General features: G+C 41.1%; 1 protein-coding gene across 4 annotated transcripts in view; it reads left to right on the top strand.

Annotated features, from left to right (window-relative positions):
* Positions 1-16769, top strand: part of ssbp4 (single stranded DNA binding protein 4) — a 100609-nt gene that overhangs the window by 24377 nt on the left and 59463 nt on the right. For all 4 annotated transcript variants that reach the window (XM_077583239.1, XM_077583235.1, XM_077583236.1 and 1 more), the window contains exon 4: positions 3268-3352. In XM_077583239.1, coding sequence (XP_077439365.1) covers positions 3268-3352 — 85 coding nt within the window. The remainder of the gene's footprint in view (positions 1-3267; positions 3353-16769) is intronic.

The following is a 16769-nucleotide window of genomic DNA, read 5'->3' as shown; positions in this document are numbered from 1 at the left end:
ATGGAAATAGTGCACACAGGCTGGTCTCTAGTTGATTGCAGGCAACAATTCTTACTTAAAAAATACAGTTGACAAAAGTTTTATAATGGCCAAAGCTTGACCCTGGATCGGAATATATTACATACCAACAAATCAGAGGTCCACCAATGTACTAGGATGGCGAGTATTCGGACCTCAGGCGTTCCATTGTAGCTATAAGAATCTATTTGTTTCAAATACAGTATCAAGTTGGCTCCTTTTAAGGCACTCCTACTCAAACTTCTTCAAACCCACCACCTGAAATATTGTAGTTTCCAATATACACCTCCATTCCTGTCTCCTTCAAACCTACACAGAAGGATGCATTCAAGTCTACAAATAATACCAGGAGAATGAAAGTGTCAGATGATACGGAGAGACTGACAATGAGATTCCTCAGGTCAGCTGTTCAAATGGCAATATATATCAGACCTCACAGGCCAGGAGATGTTAGATCACCCTTCACCTTAAAAGCCCCCACAATGTGCTATTTATTTACTTTTTGTAACAAACTTGAACCTCGGCATCCCCTCTATTTCCCGCGAGAACTGATTGGATTTGTGATGGTCGCGCCTCTCTCGTCCCGCGCCGCATCTCTGGCGCAGCAGCAATCTCTTTAACACCGACTTAGAGATATGATAATGTACACTGACTTTATTGTCATGTGGGACACACACACACACACACATACACTCGCGCACGCACACATTTGTACGCAGTGCTCGTCAAGCTTTGTCTTAGAGGGCACCCTTGCGCTTGCAGAGCGCCTCAGGGCACCAACTCTGTCCTTTCATCTATAAATACTCTTAACACTTCTATTTCAGTTCACATTGTCACAAGTCGGAGAGGTTGGTGCTAAAGGTGGAAAAGTGTTGTGCTTTTATTTTAGGAACTTTGATTTTGGCACCTTTTTTGTTCAAATTGCCCTCAAATAACATGTCATCAAAATGAAGGCAAAACAAAACAAAACAGTGTTCAGAAATAAGGAGGAACTTTTGAGGTCGAATATAATCTCTTTTGGGAAGCTGCTTGAACTTCGAGTGGTTCAAGAAATAACTAATTTCAGTGTCAAATTGTGGCCATCATAAAACCTCTCTTATCAAATGTGAAAATAAATAACCAAGTACTGTAAGTCAAATTAATTTAAACAAGTGAGTTAAAATTACACATTGTGTAACTGAAACAACTGCTGAGCTTTACCTTGGGACTATTAACGTATGTAAACGACGCTACTGATTAGCATTAACGTCATGCTGTTATATACAACACATGTAGACAATATAACAATACTCACAGCCATATATTCTTTATCCTCTGTGAAGAACGACTAATATCACTATGACCGTCTTCATGCTCATGCTCGATAGAAGCCTCTTACTGGCTTGTTCACTCTTCAATTGAGTATTTATTTTCAACTTTTTTGGAGCAGCACAAGCGATTTCCTCACCTCAAGAGTTGAACATTGAAAATCAATTGGACAAGAATGAGACCGACTTACCAGGTACTTGATCTCGGTGTCGTAATTAAGGGCAGGACCCCTCACAGCCCCCAGAGACATTGGGGATTGGTGCTAATGAACTAATACGGCTACGGCTGATTGGACACTAAGTAACACCAGCGCAGCTGATTGGTCGATATTGCGGGTTGTAAGGGCAGACAGGTGGGACATTTGGTGACCCCTTTCTGCTTCCTGTCTGGGGACTTTTTTTTTTTTTTAACATTTAGTAGGAACATGCATTACTATTATTTTTTCAATTAAAGTGATTTTTAAAAAAAAATTATTCTATCCAACTATTAGGGTCACAGGTGAGCTGCATCCTATCCCAGCTAACTTTGGGCGGGAGGTAAATAGAAAGTTCTTACATTTGAGTACTTGCCGATACGAGTACAGTTACTTGATAATGCTATTAAGTCTTGCGACTGTGATGAAGATATTGTTTTATTTTAATTCAATATTGTTCAAATCGTCACATACACACAAATATATTTCTTGAACATGGGACACTTTTATTAGGGGTTTCTAAACTTTTTCAATTTTGATTGGATAAAGATATTGCAGCCTAGAATACTGTCCGATACCGATATCGTTCTGGCACGATATCAGCAGGAATGATGCATGCTTTTATTGATTTTTTTCAGTATGAAATGTTTTAAGAGACTTGATCAAGTGATACTTTTCAAACAAAGAGCAAAAATCAGTAACAGTAGGTATGAAAAATATGACTGAATTCATCCTCAAACATGAGAATGCACTGCACTTGACTAAAATAAATACAAAAAGAAATTAAATTATATAAATATATATATAGAGATATATATATAGATATAGATATAGATATATTACTGATATTTTAACATCCAACTGCATGTTTTGCCTCATTGTCTTTTCCTGAATGTAACCTTTAACACAAGGCATTACAGTTATCTGGTGTCTCAGTCCGAGCACTAGGGGGCACTGTGTAAAAGTAGTGCATACAGCAGATGAGAGACAAAGAAGAAATAAGATCATAGGTGTGTGGTCTTGGAGTCCAAATATGAGTACAGAGGTATGGTGCAACCCTGCTAATTTAACACTTGAATTTTCGGTGCAATAAAATGTCAGTTGAACTTAAGAGTTTTTGTAGAGTGGATGTACTTTAAAAAAAAAAAAGAAAGAAAAAAAAAGCAAGAGCTGTATGTGTGTGTGAGAGTTAAGCGTGGTATTACATTAGTTTCGATCACAAGTTATAAAATTCAATTAAATGCTACATCGAAGCCTTTCTCGCTCCCTGGTGTGTGGAGGAATTGTTTGTTATTTTCAGCTTTATGTCTTATCTTCGCCAATTGCCATTTTATTACGCGCGTGATCTGCACAGCCTCTTTAATACATCCCGCTTTTACTTCAACGTGTGTCTGTTTGCATGAAGGGAACATGAAACTCTGATTGCACTTAATAAATAAGCCTAAGAAGATAGTGACAAGAGCATCCCAGTGCGGCGCATGATCGTCTTTTATTTTGGATGCTATATTAATCTCTGCTTTTTATGTGCACGTAACAAAAAGGTACACTAGAGCGTGAACCTGTCTCACTTTGTTTGGTTGTCAAAGTGACACACAAAGGGAAACCCCCCCCCACAAAGCCTCGATGAATCACAGCGTTATTGTCGCTTTCTAGTCATCTGCACACTTGTCTCTATTAGATGACATAAAGCACATATGAGCATGTTTTTCCATGTTTTAACACTCCTCTTTTCCTGTGTGTGTGCGCAGCGTATTCTGGGATCTCTACTGCGCCGCCCCGGACCGGAGGGAGACATGCGAACATTCCAGCGAGGCCAAGGCCTTCCACGATTATGTGAGTCAACCAAAACACACCGCAGCACCCCCGTCACTCACCAGAGTTGAGGGGTGGGGTGGGGTCGGGGGGGTCTCATGCTGATTCGAGGTGCTACATACAGTAAGCTTTTCTATGGTTGTGCTGGTTTCTCTTTTTTGTGAAGGCTGCCTGAAGCTGGATGTTTTTAAAAATGCATCACCTGGGAATGCTGTGTTTTTATTTCATGGGAAAGCCTCGAGACGTCCATCTTTGAATAATTGAGAGTGTTCGTGCCAGTCTATTATTTTTCACATGATTTGGTATCACTCTCTGTGGTTACCCAAAGTGCATAAGGATCAAAATTTGACAACAAGCCAGAATGCAAATGCAAATGGCTTCCTTTTGGAATTGCAGTGTTTGTTATTTTGACGCGAAGCCCCTTTTCGGGGGTCTCAACATGCCCGAAAAGTCACAAATTTTGGCAAGCCTGTGTATTCTACTGCAAACTTGTGTATTTTACAGCATAATACCCCCAAATTGTTCTGCACCAACAATCAACATCTAAATTTAGTTGGCATGCCTATCATGACGAGAGGCACGAAAAAGCCACAAGGACCCAAGCCCAAAAATGAACAGGTGGTCAGCCATTTTTGGTTTGAAACAGCCATTTCAGGAAAACATTTCAAGCTGGAACTTTGACAAACTTCTACTAGAAAAAAACAAACAGTTGCCAAATATATATACACATTACTTGGACAGAGTCCCTCCATGCTTCCATAATTCATACAAAGGTAGAAATTGTAACTATAGTTACAGTATTGGTTAAGTATTACTGTTAATCATATATTGTATATATTGTATTTTCATTTTGGGTAACCACAGTTGTTCCGATGCTTTACCTCCACACTTTCTCAAACACTGACCCCTGAACTCTCGGCTCATGAGAGAAAACTGATGAAAGATCACGCCACGTCTTATTTATTGGTCCACTAAAGGTCAATAAAGCAGCTGGCCTGGCTAATCACACAAAAAACATTAGCACTCAGACGCACAGCATTAGCACTCAGACGCACACAATGCATATGCACATAAAGTATATTTAAAAGGCTTCTGCCCTTGCGGTGGCCGCAGGGTCGAAAAAAGGTCGGGGTCCCCGGCCCCCTTGACCCTGTCATCTTCTGAAGAGTTGGGGTGGTCAATCAGTAACATCTGCACACATACACCAAATTTCCTGTATATATTGTTTTTGTGGTTCAAGCAGATTCTTTGCTAAACACACGGACAGCATTATCCCATTTTCTTGACTATGTCAGATGTCCCAATACTTTTGTAATGGCACGTCTCTATGTGTTGTGTCACCACGATCATCAAAAGAACAGTTTGTACAAAAATCACACAGACACAATTGGTAGCATGATTAGCATTAGCTCACTAGTCGTCCATCCATGTAAATGAGGTTGTTGAGTAAGCTGGCTGCTCTCTTTACCTGAAACGGATTACGGCTGCTATTTTTATCCTATGCGTTCCATTCAGGTGCTTTTTTCCCGCAGGCAGTCAAACTCTTGTACGACACTTGACAACCCAACATATTACATTTGTTGTGCATGACATGCGTGTGGGTGTAGGCACCAGCTGACACGTCGGCGTGTGTGTGTGCATGTGTTGGACCACCATAAGATTAATTACATGGTTAATTAAACCTAGTAGTTAATTAAATCTGACAACTGTGTCTAATTAATCTAAATGCCATATCATTTGATACACCTTTCTCCAGAGGTAGGCCAGCTGGATACCTGCACGTCAAAGTTTAAATGACTGCCGGGTTGGCCGAACTTTAACGTCCGCGGGCCTTCAAGAGGTGTGTTTTAAAGCTGGCAGTGCATTAGAGCTGAAATGTGGACGTACGCCGCACTGCTATTGGAATAAATGGGAGTCTCGAGGAGTTCAAGGATGCAGGCGATGATGCTTGAGTTTTGACCTGACGGAAGTTGAGGAAGTCGGTTGAGGAGCGAGCCGGCTGACTGAGTGGGCTGGAAGAGTAACAACTTGTTGTTGGCCTTCAATTTATTTGCACTGATGTGTCTCTGAGGTTAGAAATTAGCCTGACCCTCAGGGGGACACGTTCAACTACTTTGTAGCAAATGCTTGAACCTTTAACTGAAAAGTCAGCCCACAGTGGAACGAACCTATAAATGTTGTACCGTGACGCCAGTTGACTTTAAAAGCAATTTCCCATTGAGCTCAATTATATGTGGAATATCTATCTATCTATCTATCTATCTATCTATCTATCTATCTATCTATCTATCTATCTATCTATCTATCTATCTATCTATCTATCTATCTATCTATCTATCTATCTATCTATCTATCATATTTTATTTATTTTAAATAAAGTAATGTTTAAAAATCGATGCCCATCTATCTATCTATCTATCGCTAGCTAGATTGCTATATAGCTGGCTATCTATCTATCTATCTATCTATCTATCTATCTATCCATCTATCTATCTATCTATCTATCTATCTATCTATCTATCTATCTATCTATCTATCTATCTATCTATCTATCTATCTATCATATTTGATTTATTTTAAATAAAGTAATGTTTAAAAATGGATGCCCATCTATTCATCTATCGCTAGCTAGATTGCTATATAGCTACCTAGCTGGCTAGCTAGCAAGATTGCTATCTATCTATCTATCTATCTATCTATCTATCTATCTATCTATCTATCTATCTATCTATCTATCTATCTATCTATCTATCTATCATATTTTATTTATTTTAAATAAAGTAATGTTTAAAAATTGATGCCCATCTATCTATCTATCTATCTATCTATCTATCGCTAGCTAGATTGCTATATAGCTACCTAGCTGGCTAGCTAGCAAGATTGCTTGCTATCTAACTATCTATCTATCTATCTATCTATCTATCTATCTATCTATCTATCTATCTATCTATCTATCTATCTATCTATCTATCTTTGAGCAGACCACATTTTTTCCATGGTAAACAATACATTTACATCGTTATTTAGTCTTAGGTTATGCGTATGAGTCCATGCAGTTGTGTTCATCTACAGACAACAGTATTGATTAGTTGCCTCATCATAATACAACCAGTGAGAGGGACAAGTTTGCTTCCCACAAATTAAGTCACAGCGGGTAGACTTCTATTTGAAGGTAAGTCGTTTAAATGTGTTACATTTGCTAACCTGTCACTCATTGAGTCCTGATGACGCCGCTCAGCGAGCCCTTTGGCCATACTGTTACCTCCTGTGGTATGTGCGGTTTTGCAGATTTTGTTTAGTTTTGTAGTATCTTTTGGCATTCCATGAGCAAAATGTTTTTATGATTCACTACGTGTCTCTGTTTCCTTAATGAGCCGTGGATGAGCGTGAAAGCTTGTGGACATTTTGGGGACAAACTCACAAACAACTTTGGTACTGTCTGAAATAAGGTCTAGTGAGATGCACTTATTTGTCTGTATTGGTAGTTCCATGTAAAAATGTGTTGGACTTAGAAGGTTTCACAAGCCAGTGAACTGCAAAGACGGCAAACATGCGCACACTACTCCGACTGTTGCTTTTTGTGCGACGCAGAAGGAGAACCGTCAGGGTCGACGCCGTGTGAATCCCCGGGGTGACAAGGGGTCTGTCTGTGTCTGATTAACTCGGGCTCGCGGGTCCCCGTGGACCGAGCGGCCCGATCAAGCCTCACTCGCGGCCCCTTGCTGATAACGGCTCCCTCGGTCCCCCCCGGATGGCAGAGTTGAAAAACAACGCAATTCCCAGGAGGAGTCAGGCGCACACACGCCGCCTGGCTCGTGTGGAAGATTAATCAAGATTGTTTGAAGATGGGCAGCACGGTGGGTTAGTGGTTCCGTATCTGCCTCGCAGTTATGAGATTTGGGTTCAAATCTTGTCTTTCGCATTTTAGGCGGCTATACCTGCTATAGAAATAAATAGGTAGTCTTTTGTGGGCCTGTTTTCACTCTAAAAAACAAAACAAAAAACAATATTGGCTATAAGTGACATTTAATCATTTGTGTCCTGGAATTTATTTGGTTGCTTGGCAACAGCGTTTTGGCTCTGTTTCACCATTTTCGAAAGCGTATCTTGCTCAACTGTGCCCTACTAGTCCCCTTTGACGTTTTGGACCCTCCAGTTTGGAAAGATAATGGAATATGAAGTGCTAATCCTCAGATTTGGGGACGGGTTGACAGCTAATCCAGGGGAATGTGCTGGGATTGGAGGCCTGGCTGCGCTCCCGGAAGCCCTGGAAAGTCCTCGTGTTGTCACGCCATAACAATGCAGCCACGCTGGTATGCAAACGACTGCGCACACACACAATATTGTTTTAACAAAGAGCTTCATGGAGGCATACTGTGCATTTTTGTCATAATTTTTTGACAGTTTTATGTGGAGAAACTTGTCTTAATGCTAACAAACAATGCAGACTGGGAAAGATGAGCTAATGCAAGTAGCACTGATGTTAGAATAACTAACAGCGCAGTAACATTATCTCGACAATTTTAACAACACTTTAGGCACATTTACTCTTAATACCTGATAAATGCAATAATATATACAGTAATGCTATTTTTCATATTAAAAACAAAAAAGTTTTGAGTGTTTTGAGTTAAGAGCGTGGTCACGGAATAAATTAAACGTGTATCTCAAGACACCACTGTACCTCTGTCAAGTGGCCTCTCTTGTTTTATTAAGTACTGTTGTTGTTCTGTCAATCTCCCTGCATCTTTGTTTTTAATCACCTACAATTCCCACAAGAGAACAAAGTCACGTTTTGTGCTCCTCTTTTCCCAAATTCTTTAAAAGCACTTTGGTTACGGCAACGTCGACACGGATGATTAAATGACACGAAGAACGCATCCATTCACATGCACATTAAAGCGGACGGAAGATCGACGCTCTCCGTGACACTCGCTTATTACGACGTCTTTCAAGGAGCGCCGCAAGGGGAGCCTTGTTGTCGCAGACGCTTTGCGCGGGCTCAGCCAGAGGTCCCGACCCCGAACATCTGCGATCCGTGCCCATCTGAGGTCAGCGGCCCGCGGAAGCGTCGCGGATTTTACGCCGCAAGTGCGTCACTGACACGGTGGCGCGGAGAGCTGTCATGATGAGGGTTGAGGTGCAAGGGCATAATCTGATATTAGTGTCCTGAAATAGACGGATAAAACCCGTGTTCGCATTTGTGGAATCTAATCCTGAAGTAATAATCTATTAAAGCAACAGAAAGAAATATTGGATTTTTTTCCCTCCCTTGTCCATATGTGAAGTGCGATTTCACTAAATACAAATGCACAGGGTTGTTTTTATTTTTATTTTTAGTGCTTAGAAAGAAACGTAGAAACACGACACATAATCACACACTGTGTTGTTGGATAGTATTGTTAGCACTGTGGCTAATGCTAACACATCACAAAGTGTTTTCTTAGGTTTTTCTATGATATTTAATAGTGAGCTATGGTGAGAATTCTGATTTTGCTTAAGAGTGTATTTTATTAATGAGATTATTACAGAGGAAGTCAAGCCCCCATTTTTTTGACAATAACATGTTCTATGCAGCCCCGCTACTCTAAATATGGTTAATATTGCGTTAAGCAGCAAAATCCAGCCATTTTTATCCATCTTAGGGGCAGGGGACGGCCATTTTGCCACATGCTGTCGACTGAAGATGACATGAATGTTGCTCAGGTCTCAGGTAACAACCAATCACAGCACAGCTTCAGAAAAAAGGTGAGCTCTGATTTGTTGTTACCTGTGCCTGGAACAACATTGATGTAATCCTCAGTCGACAGCAAGTGGCAAAATGGCCGTCCCCTGAGATGGATCAAAACGGCTGGATTTTGCTTCATAACTCATATTCCAAAAAGGTAATATTAATCAGAATGTCATGTTTAGACTAGTGAGGTCACATATAACATATTATTGTCAAGATATGTTTAGGGTTGACTTTAATATTGACTCATTCAGTACCCTGGACGTTTATACTCGTCAACCCGGATTTGACGTATGTTAAGACTTTTCTCTTGAAATATGTAAACATGACTCTTGGTTTGTCAACCAAGTTGTTGTTCTCTCTCTCCGACATCAGCTGCGTGCAAGTCAGCTAGGTGAAGCAGTACACCAGCGCCTGTAAATGAAGATGAAAAACGCTATAATGATGGGACGGCCGGAGGTGCGCAGTGTGCCGTTGCCAGGGGACGTTTTGGGAGGGTTAAACATTTGTCAGGCTGTACCACAGTAACAGGTGGCACAGGGGGAGGAGCCGCTCTCTGTAAACAAGCTTGATGGCTCGGCCTTTGTGCGTTTGTGTGTGTTTGTGTGTGCGTGTTTTCCAGGTTGCTGCTGCTCCAGGTGCGCTGCGCTCAGACCCTCCTCTTCGCCTCTTTCTTTGTCCCTTTTTCTTTTTGGCAGAATTTACTCATCCATTCCTTTTCCCTGCTTCCATTGCTGTCAGGTCTTTTTCACCGCCAACAACGCACACACCCCGCTGCTCTGCCTTTTCTTTCGTCTCTCTTCTGCGCTCCCTCCCCTCCGCACCGTTTCCCGCCACACTACCACCCCCCCCCCCCCCAACCCGCCCGCCCGCCTGCCTCCCCTCTCACAGGAGATTGATTGGGTAATCTGGCTGGGTGCCAGCAGTGCCCGCTTTCTCGCTCGGGGGAAGGAGAGAAGCGGGGGCGACATGACGACATGCCGGAATAATAATAACATCCATAATGTAAGCAGAGTAGGGGTTTTTTTTTCGGATGGAGGGATGAGGGAGGGGAAGAGAGAGAGAGACAGTAGAGGAATGGAGTTGGCAGGGCAATATCTTCTTTTTCTTCTTCTTGGCTGTTGCTTTAAGTGCTGCCTACACACCGTTTTTCCATCATCTTTCAAGTTTCCCTCCCCCTCCTATACATTCTCAGTTTGTCCCATGCAGGCATTTCTGTCTTTGTGGTTGTTTACTGTCCCTTTTAAGGTCGCCGTGTACACCTTTATACTATATCCGAGGCGCGCAAAGTGCTGCCCTCAAGCTGTGCGCGCGCGTTTGCAGCCGGAGGTCTGCGAGTGACAGAAGCAGAAGATCAAATATTGTTTATGATTCCCTCCAGCCGCAGGTTGATTGTGGTCCGGCTTAAAGTGGCCGTAAAGCATTTGATCCTCGACTCGGGGTAGCGTGTGAGCTCCTCTGGATGCGTGTTTGACAGACGTGGACAGAAGGAGGCTTCAAAGTGAGGCAACGGGCGGCAGGAGCAGGAAAGAATATACGAGGGAGGCGCTATTGTAGAACACAGTTAGGGATGGCGTCAAAATCTTTATTCCCGTTTGAGAGTTTGCATATTAATTCAGTCCAGGTTCAAATGATGGCCGGTAAAGACCGTAGTAAAAATGCGTTTTGTTATTGCTGTACTTTTTTTTTTTCATTAATTGTTTTTGCATTGATTACCTGGTTTTGTCATATTTACAGTCTATAATACTGTGTTAGCGTAGATTTGCTACATCAGTTAGGTTAGGGATGTGCAATCACTCAAAATGTAATTGTGATTTTGATTTTGGCTTGTCACGATCATAAAAACATTATAATTAAAGAACAATGATTAATGTGCCAAACGGTGCGGTGTGTGTTTAAAAAACGCCCTGAACGCACAGTGTTGCTTGGCAGCGAGCATGTGACAAATGTTATTCGACCTTCCTGAGCGCGCTTTAAGATGCTTAATGACACCCCAGTTAAAGTTTACAAAAAGAATAACACACACGTGCATTTACATACAACAAATACTTTGTTTAAAAACAGCCCCATTGCTAATGCTAGCAGTCAATGCAAAATCTCATTGACAAGCTAATGGAGAATTAGCATCGACTTCCGGAGTCATATCCCTTCAAATAGCTCAACGCTAAAGTGCTGACTTAGTCATGCAGTAAAACGTTGGCCGTTTCAGAGTTTGACTAAAAGGACTTGTACGAAAACCAAAGCAATATTTCCCATAGGAAATAATGTAAATCCAATAAATGTGCTCCATACAACCCCCCCAAAATTTTTTGGGGGTTGACAATAACTATAGTTTAACGACTGTTGAAGTGTAAGGTACATTTAATGCAACTCTTAACTTTATTGAAGACTTTTGATGGTATATGGAAGATGACTCGGAACAGGCGGCAAAGCAAGCTTTTATTACCAACCCAAGGCAACAACTCTCCCGGTCTGCTCGGCAACACAAATTGGGGCAACATTGACGCAACACATCTTTTCAAAAGTCAGGCCTTTAAAGTATAAGCACACCAGTATAATTACTGTAATATTTTTTTTGGTCCAGCAGGCTGAATCGACAGCAAAACAGCACACAAGCACTCTATTTCATAAAAAAAGAAAAGGAAAAAAAAGTTTATTAGTTAATGATTAATGGCTATGACTACTTCCACTTCCGGATTCATGGTCATTATCATATTCCCTCGCTTGGTCATCTGTGGTAACCTGTGGTTAAAAAAAAACAGAATCAGCAAAGTACACTTATGGAGTTCATCCTTCAGGTGCTCACTGAGACTGAAAGCAAAAGAGCAAGTTTGGGAAAAGCAGAGATTAAGGATGCAACTGCGGGAAGAAAAAAAGAGCGTTCCATCAACCGGGTCGCCCGCATGCATGGGCGAAGCGATTCCACAAGGCACAGCTTTGACTTCGCCTCCCCCTCACATGCGCATTCCCGAGCCAGTCCAATTTAATTCCCTTAACCCAGTTACCCACGAATGCCCTCTTAGTTGCAACATCATCATACATGGAAATTTGAATAAATGCTTTAAATGAATACTACCTGCTGGGAAGTGGTGTCGTAGTGCGTTGGCCCATTTGTTTACTTCAGCTCTCTTTTGGGTTACGTTGTTAGTAAGAAAAGATAATTATTTTTTCTTTTATGTCTGAGCAGCCATGTCTCTGGCAGTCTGTAAAGTGGCTCTAAATATGCAGCACATGAAGTATTAGACACACCTCTCAGTGTGATGCAATGCTGTTCTGCAAAGTACACCACGGCATACTAAAATCCCAAAAACATATTACAGCGTTACAGTGTATTTCATCAATGTCTTTTTGCTTAATGCTAACATGAAATGCAAAGCACCATAGACATGCTAATGAACCTAGCGTCAATATTGCAATAGTTATATGGATATTTGAACACAAATGGTGCAACAACCAAGGTTATTAATAGTTATCAGTAACTACTGAAATAATTGAAACAAATTTTTTTAATAAATAAAATGATTGCTTAAAAAAGATAAGCGACTGAAAATTACATTTTACGTTTATAAAACCTCCTATAATTATATCGAAAATGTCGTTGCCTTTGTCAATTGCTGCGGTTGATTTTAAATGTTTTTATTATACACAACAAAAAAGGTTGAACAGTTGTTTGGGAATTGTAGTTTGCATTTACTCCACAGTACATATTAGAGATGGGTGAGCACGCTGCCCTCTTGTGGCCGTTTACGATAATACACGTTGGTAACGTTTTTCTGGGTCTTACGAGCTTGGTCGCTGAACGAATTAAACCCAAGTCAAGGTACTGCCTGACTTCTCTGTCAATCAACTCACAAAACATTTTAACATTCTGAAGTGTCATATAAGGTTAACCACTGTTTAATCATGTTAAATCAAAGTAAACAAAAGTGGGGTAAGTTTGAGGTGGGCGCTTCCACGCCGGAGCTGCTTGTGTCTGTGGCATGTCGTCTGTGGCGTTTCTTCTGCCAAGCCCGCATTTCCTGTCTTGGCTCAGCATTTCACGTGACGCTCCGCGGCACACGAGGCCGAGCCGCACGCGTGTGGCTTGAACTCTGCTTTGATAACTTTTTTGGGGAGAGGCCACAAGAACCTGGCAAGAGGTTGTTATCCCTGAGCTAACGGAACGTTCGGCCTCTCTTACTTTTAAATAAATGTCAAGGGGTGGGGTGGGGGATTCGCTGCTCTTTTCCGGCCGCCCGGCTTCCTGCTTTCTTTTGTGGAGGACCGGCTCGGAGTAGCACTCCAGTTCTGCTGTTCCTCATTAGCTCTGAAACAGTGACGAGCGCTCAGAGGATTGTCAGCCCGGTCCCTGGGAGACTTTCAACTCGTTGAATCGTTGCATTGAAGCTCCTGCAGTGAGCAGAGCTGGAGAACATTTGGGATAATTTCAGTATTTAGACTGCTGAGAAAGTTAATCCTTTTTAGGTAAACGCAAGAAAACTCGAACAGGATAATAATAGCTTTGTGTTTAGACATGGTGAAGCAGCATGTGGCTCTTTAGCCAAGGTTATTTTTGCTGAACTGTGGACTTATGAGTGACCTGACCCATTGCTTTGCCTATTCCTTTCTTTCTTTCTTTCTTTCTTTCTTTCTTTCTTTCTTTCTTTCTTTCTAAAAGTCCAGTTACAAGTGCTAGCTAGCTGGTGTTAGCGAACTTCACAACAATCAGCAGTTTGGCCATTAGTAAATTAACAGTTCTTGAGTGAAAAAGCCTCATCCTCCAGGCACATAGTCTTTATCCTCTGTAAAAAAAAGATTTAATTCATTGATTGTTCCATACCTGACCTGCTGGCAAAACCTACACCAAACCCATCGTCCTTCTATGGAAACGTGCTATTGGTGTCATTTTCGGATGTGGATACAGAGACCACACTAATCCAGTATTTATACAACTAAAAAATTAGAATTTAATTAATTGATGGAGTTTAACTGCTTTAAAATAATGTATAAAGCCCATCATGATTTTTTTTACCAGTCAATACAAATAAAAAATAAATTAAAAGGGAAAGTGAGTACAAATTAAGAGGAACAGACATTTTTCCAAAATCTAAATATATAACAATACAAAAAGATGTATTTCAACTCAAGGTGTCAGTTTGTGGAACAATCTGGATTGTAAAAGAAAATCTTCTCAGTCTATCTGTATATATTTTTTTTAAATGTATAAAAGCACAATTACAGGAGATTTAGCACAAGGACATGCTGTTGAATTATTTCATATAATTGTTACATTGACAGCATCTTGACCGCCCGCTGTGATTCATTATTTTTTTTGTGTTGATCAATTTTGTGCCAAGTGTAACAAGTTTTACTTCTTTATGTCCCCTTTCATTTCTTTTTTTTTTTTAAAGAATAAAATCAATTTGATTTGATTGATTGACTTTTACTGCAGTATAATCTTCATGGATTTTCCATTAACACATTAAGTCATGATTCAAACATTGTTTGAGTCTTTGCATACTATTTGATTATGTTAGTAAAGTATTGAAGTTATTTTACTATTAAAAATACATCCAAGATTAATGGCATTTCCATTCATTTTAAGTGGGAAGAATCTTATCTGAACACAGCGTATGAGAATAATTTGGGCAATAAACCACATGCTGCTTCACCAAGTCTATGCCATGAAGCAGCCTGCCTGCTCTTGTACATTTTCATTATGGCATGTACTGTATACCTAATAAAAGTTCCTGTGAGTGCAAAGCAATGTAAAATTTGTATCTAGTGTGCAGTGCGACAAATTAGCGCAAGTTGACTAATGCGGCCGATAGGAGAAAATACTAAACTCAGCACACACACCCTTGCTATTGTTTGATTTTAAAAAGGGTGCAAATGCAGCACAATCTGATATCTGTGAGAAATGGCAGCAAATCCAGCGAGAACTTAAGAATGGATCGATCTATTGATTGCCCGAGTTGCTTTTCTGCTCGTAGTCTTTGGCCACCACTTCTCTCATTGGGAGTGGGTTAGCCTGTGATTGGCGTCAAAACCTGGCACTGTGTGTGAGTGTGTGTGTGAGTGTGTGCGCGTGTGTGCTGCGCCACAGCCTTGCCAGTCCACCAGTCTCAAGTACCAGCTGAGCACCCAAACTCCCAACTCAAATAAACAGACCCGCTCTCTCAATGATGCCATGGGTGGATGCACGTGTGCACGAGTGCCTTAATTGTTGTTTTGTGTAATCACACGCACGCACGCACACACACACTTGTATGCCGTGCACACTCTTGTGTGTTTGTGTGTGTGTGTGTGTGTGTGTACGTTGTCCCTTCCTCATTGAATTAAGCATTGAAACAAACAGAGTCCTTGAAATCTGCAGGACACTGAGGCCCTCTATGTTTGGATCCAAGAGGAAAACAATGTCTTTTTTTTCTTCTTCATTCAAATGCGCTTAAATGCAGACTTAATCTCGCCTTTTCTCCCATACACAGCAACAGTAAGAGGCGTGATGAATGTGTGGGAGAGACACAGATTCTGGTTACATCGCCGACACACATACTTCAACCCATTTTAGCCAAAAGTTCCACAGAGGAATTATGGAGCTAATGATGCTAATTTGAATCTCTGAAGAAAGCTTAACTCTCTCTTATCGAGAGCCAGCAAAATGGCTGCATTGAGATTTTAACACAGAACACCGCAAAGTGGCTAAAATATTGACCTTTGTGGCATGGGAGATAAAAAGGGACCCTTAGAAGCTAGTCTAGTGTGACGTATAAAATAATCATAAACTTCCTGACATTTTAGGGACCAAAATCCTTTATTCATTTTTTTCTCTGTCAATGTGGAATATCCTGTTTTTTTTAATAAAGCGATGGGAAAAAAAAACATTTTTTATCCAATGTATGGATTAATCGCAAAAATAATCAACAGATTCATTCATTATCAAGATAATCAGCATTTACACTACATATAAGCAAACCATCTGAGCAATTTGGAGATATCGGCAAGAAAAAAACTCTCAAAAGCAGAAAGAGGAAGAGAACCATAGGCACAACAACAGTAAAAGTCCAATGACAGCAACAACGCAGAGCAGCATTGTTGCTCCGTCAGTTCACTTTATGAATGAATGGAATGGGAAAGAGTTGAAACCCCAAAGCAGCCCGTGTTTTTAAGAAGTCTTTCTCCAGCATCAGACAACACAAACAAAGTTCTGTTGCTTCGCTTACGGCACTTGCTGTCATTCACTTGCCTTCGCCTTCTCCCGCCTCACATCATGCACCGTGTCGCTGCGGCTCTCGTTCTTTACCACTACCCAGGGTATATTTACAGACGGTGCCTTTAATGCCCCGTAATGATTATTTTTATTCAAGGTACTTGTGCAACCTGCTGGCTTGGAGTGGAACGACTCCCCATTGGCTCGCTGATTACCTCCGTGGCTGCAGTCACACCCGCACGCCGCCTCTGCCACCTTCACCGTTGCGCCGCTCTCAGTTGGACCTCCCTCCTTTTCTCTGCATTTATCATCCCGCCTGACATGTATTTATAGCAGCGTTTCAAGGGATTTCTCACTAATTTGACCTGTAATTGATTGTTAATGTAAAGATCCTCATCCACGGCCGCATACATTTTCACAACATCGATTCATTTAAAATGTGCACAAAGGTTTTTCCGAATAACTCCCAGAATCAGTGATGACCTTTTGTCTGAAATCCTATTACATTTCCATAAGAA

This window comes from Vanacampus margaritifer, chromosome 13 (genome assembly GCF_051991255.1).
Source record: "Vanacampus margaritifer isolate UIUO_Vmar chromosome 13, RoL_Vmar_1.0, whole genome shotgun sequence".
NCBI lineage: Eukaryota > Metazoa > Chordata > Actinopteri > Syngnathiformes > Syngnathidae > Vanacampus > Vanacampus margaritifer.
The sequence above is the reverse complement of the archived record's forward strand: the minus strand, read 5'-3'. Positions and strand labels throughout refer to the sequence as shown.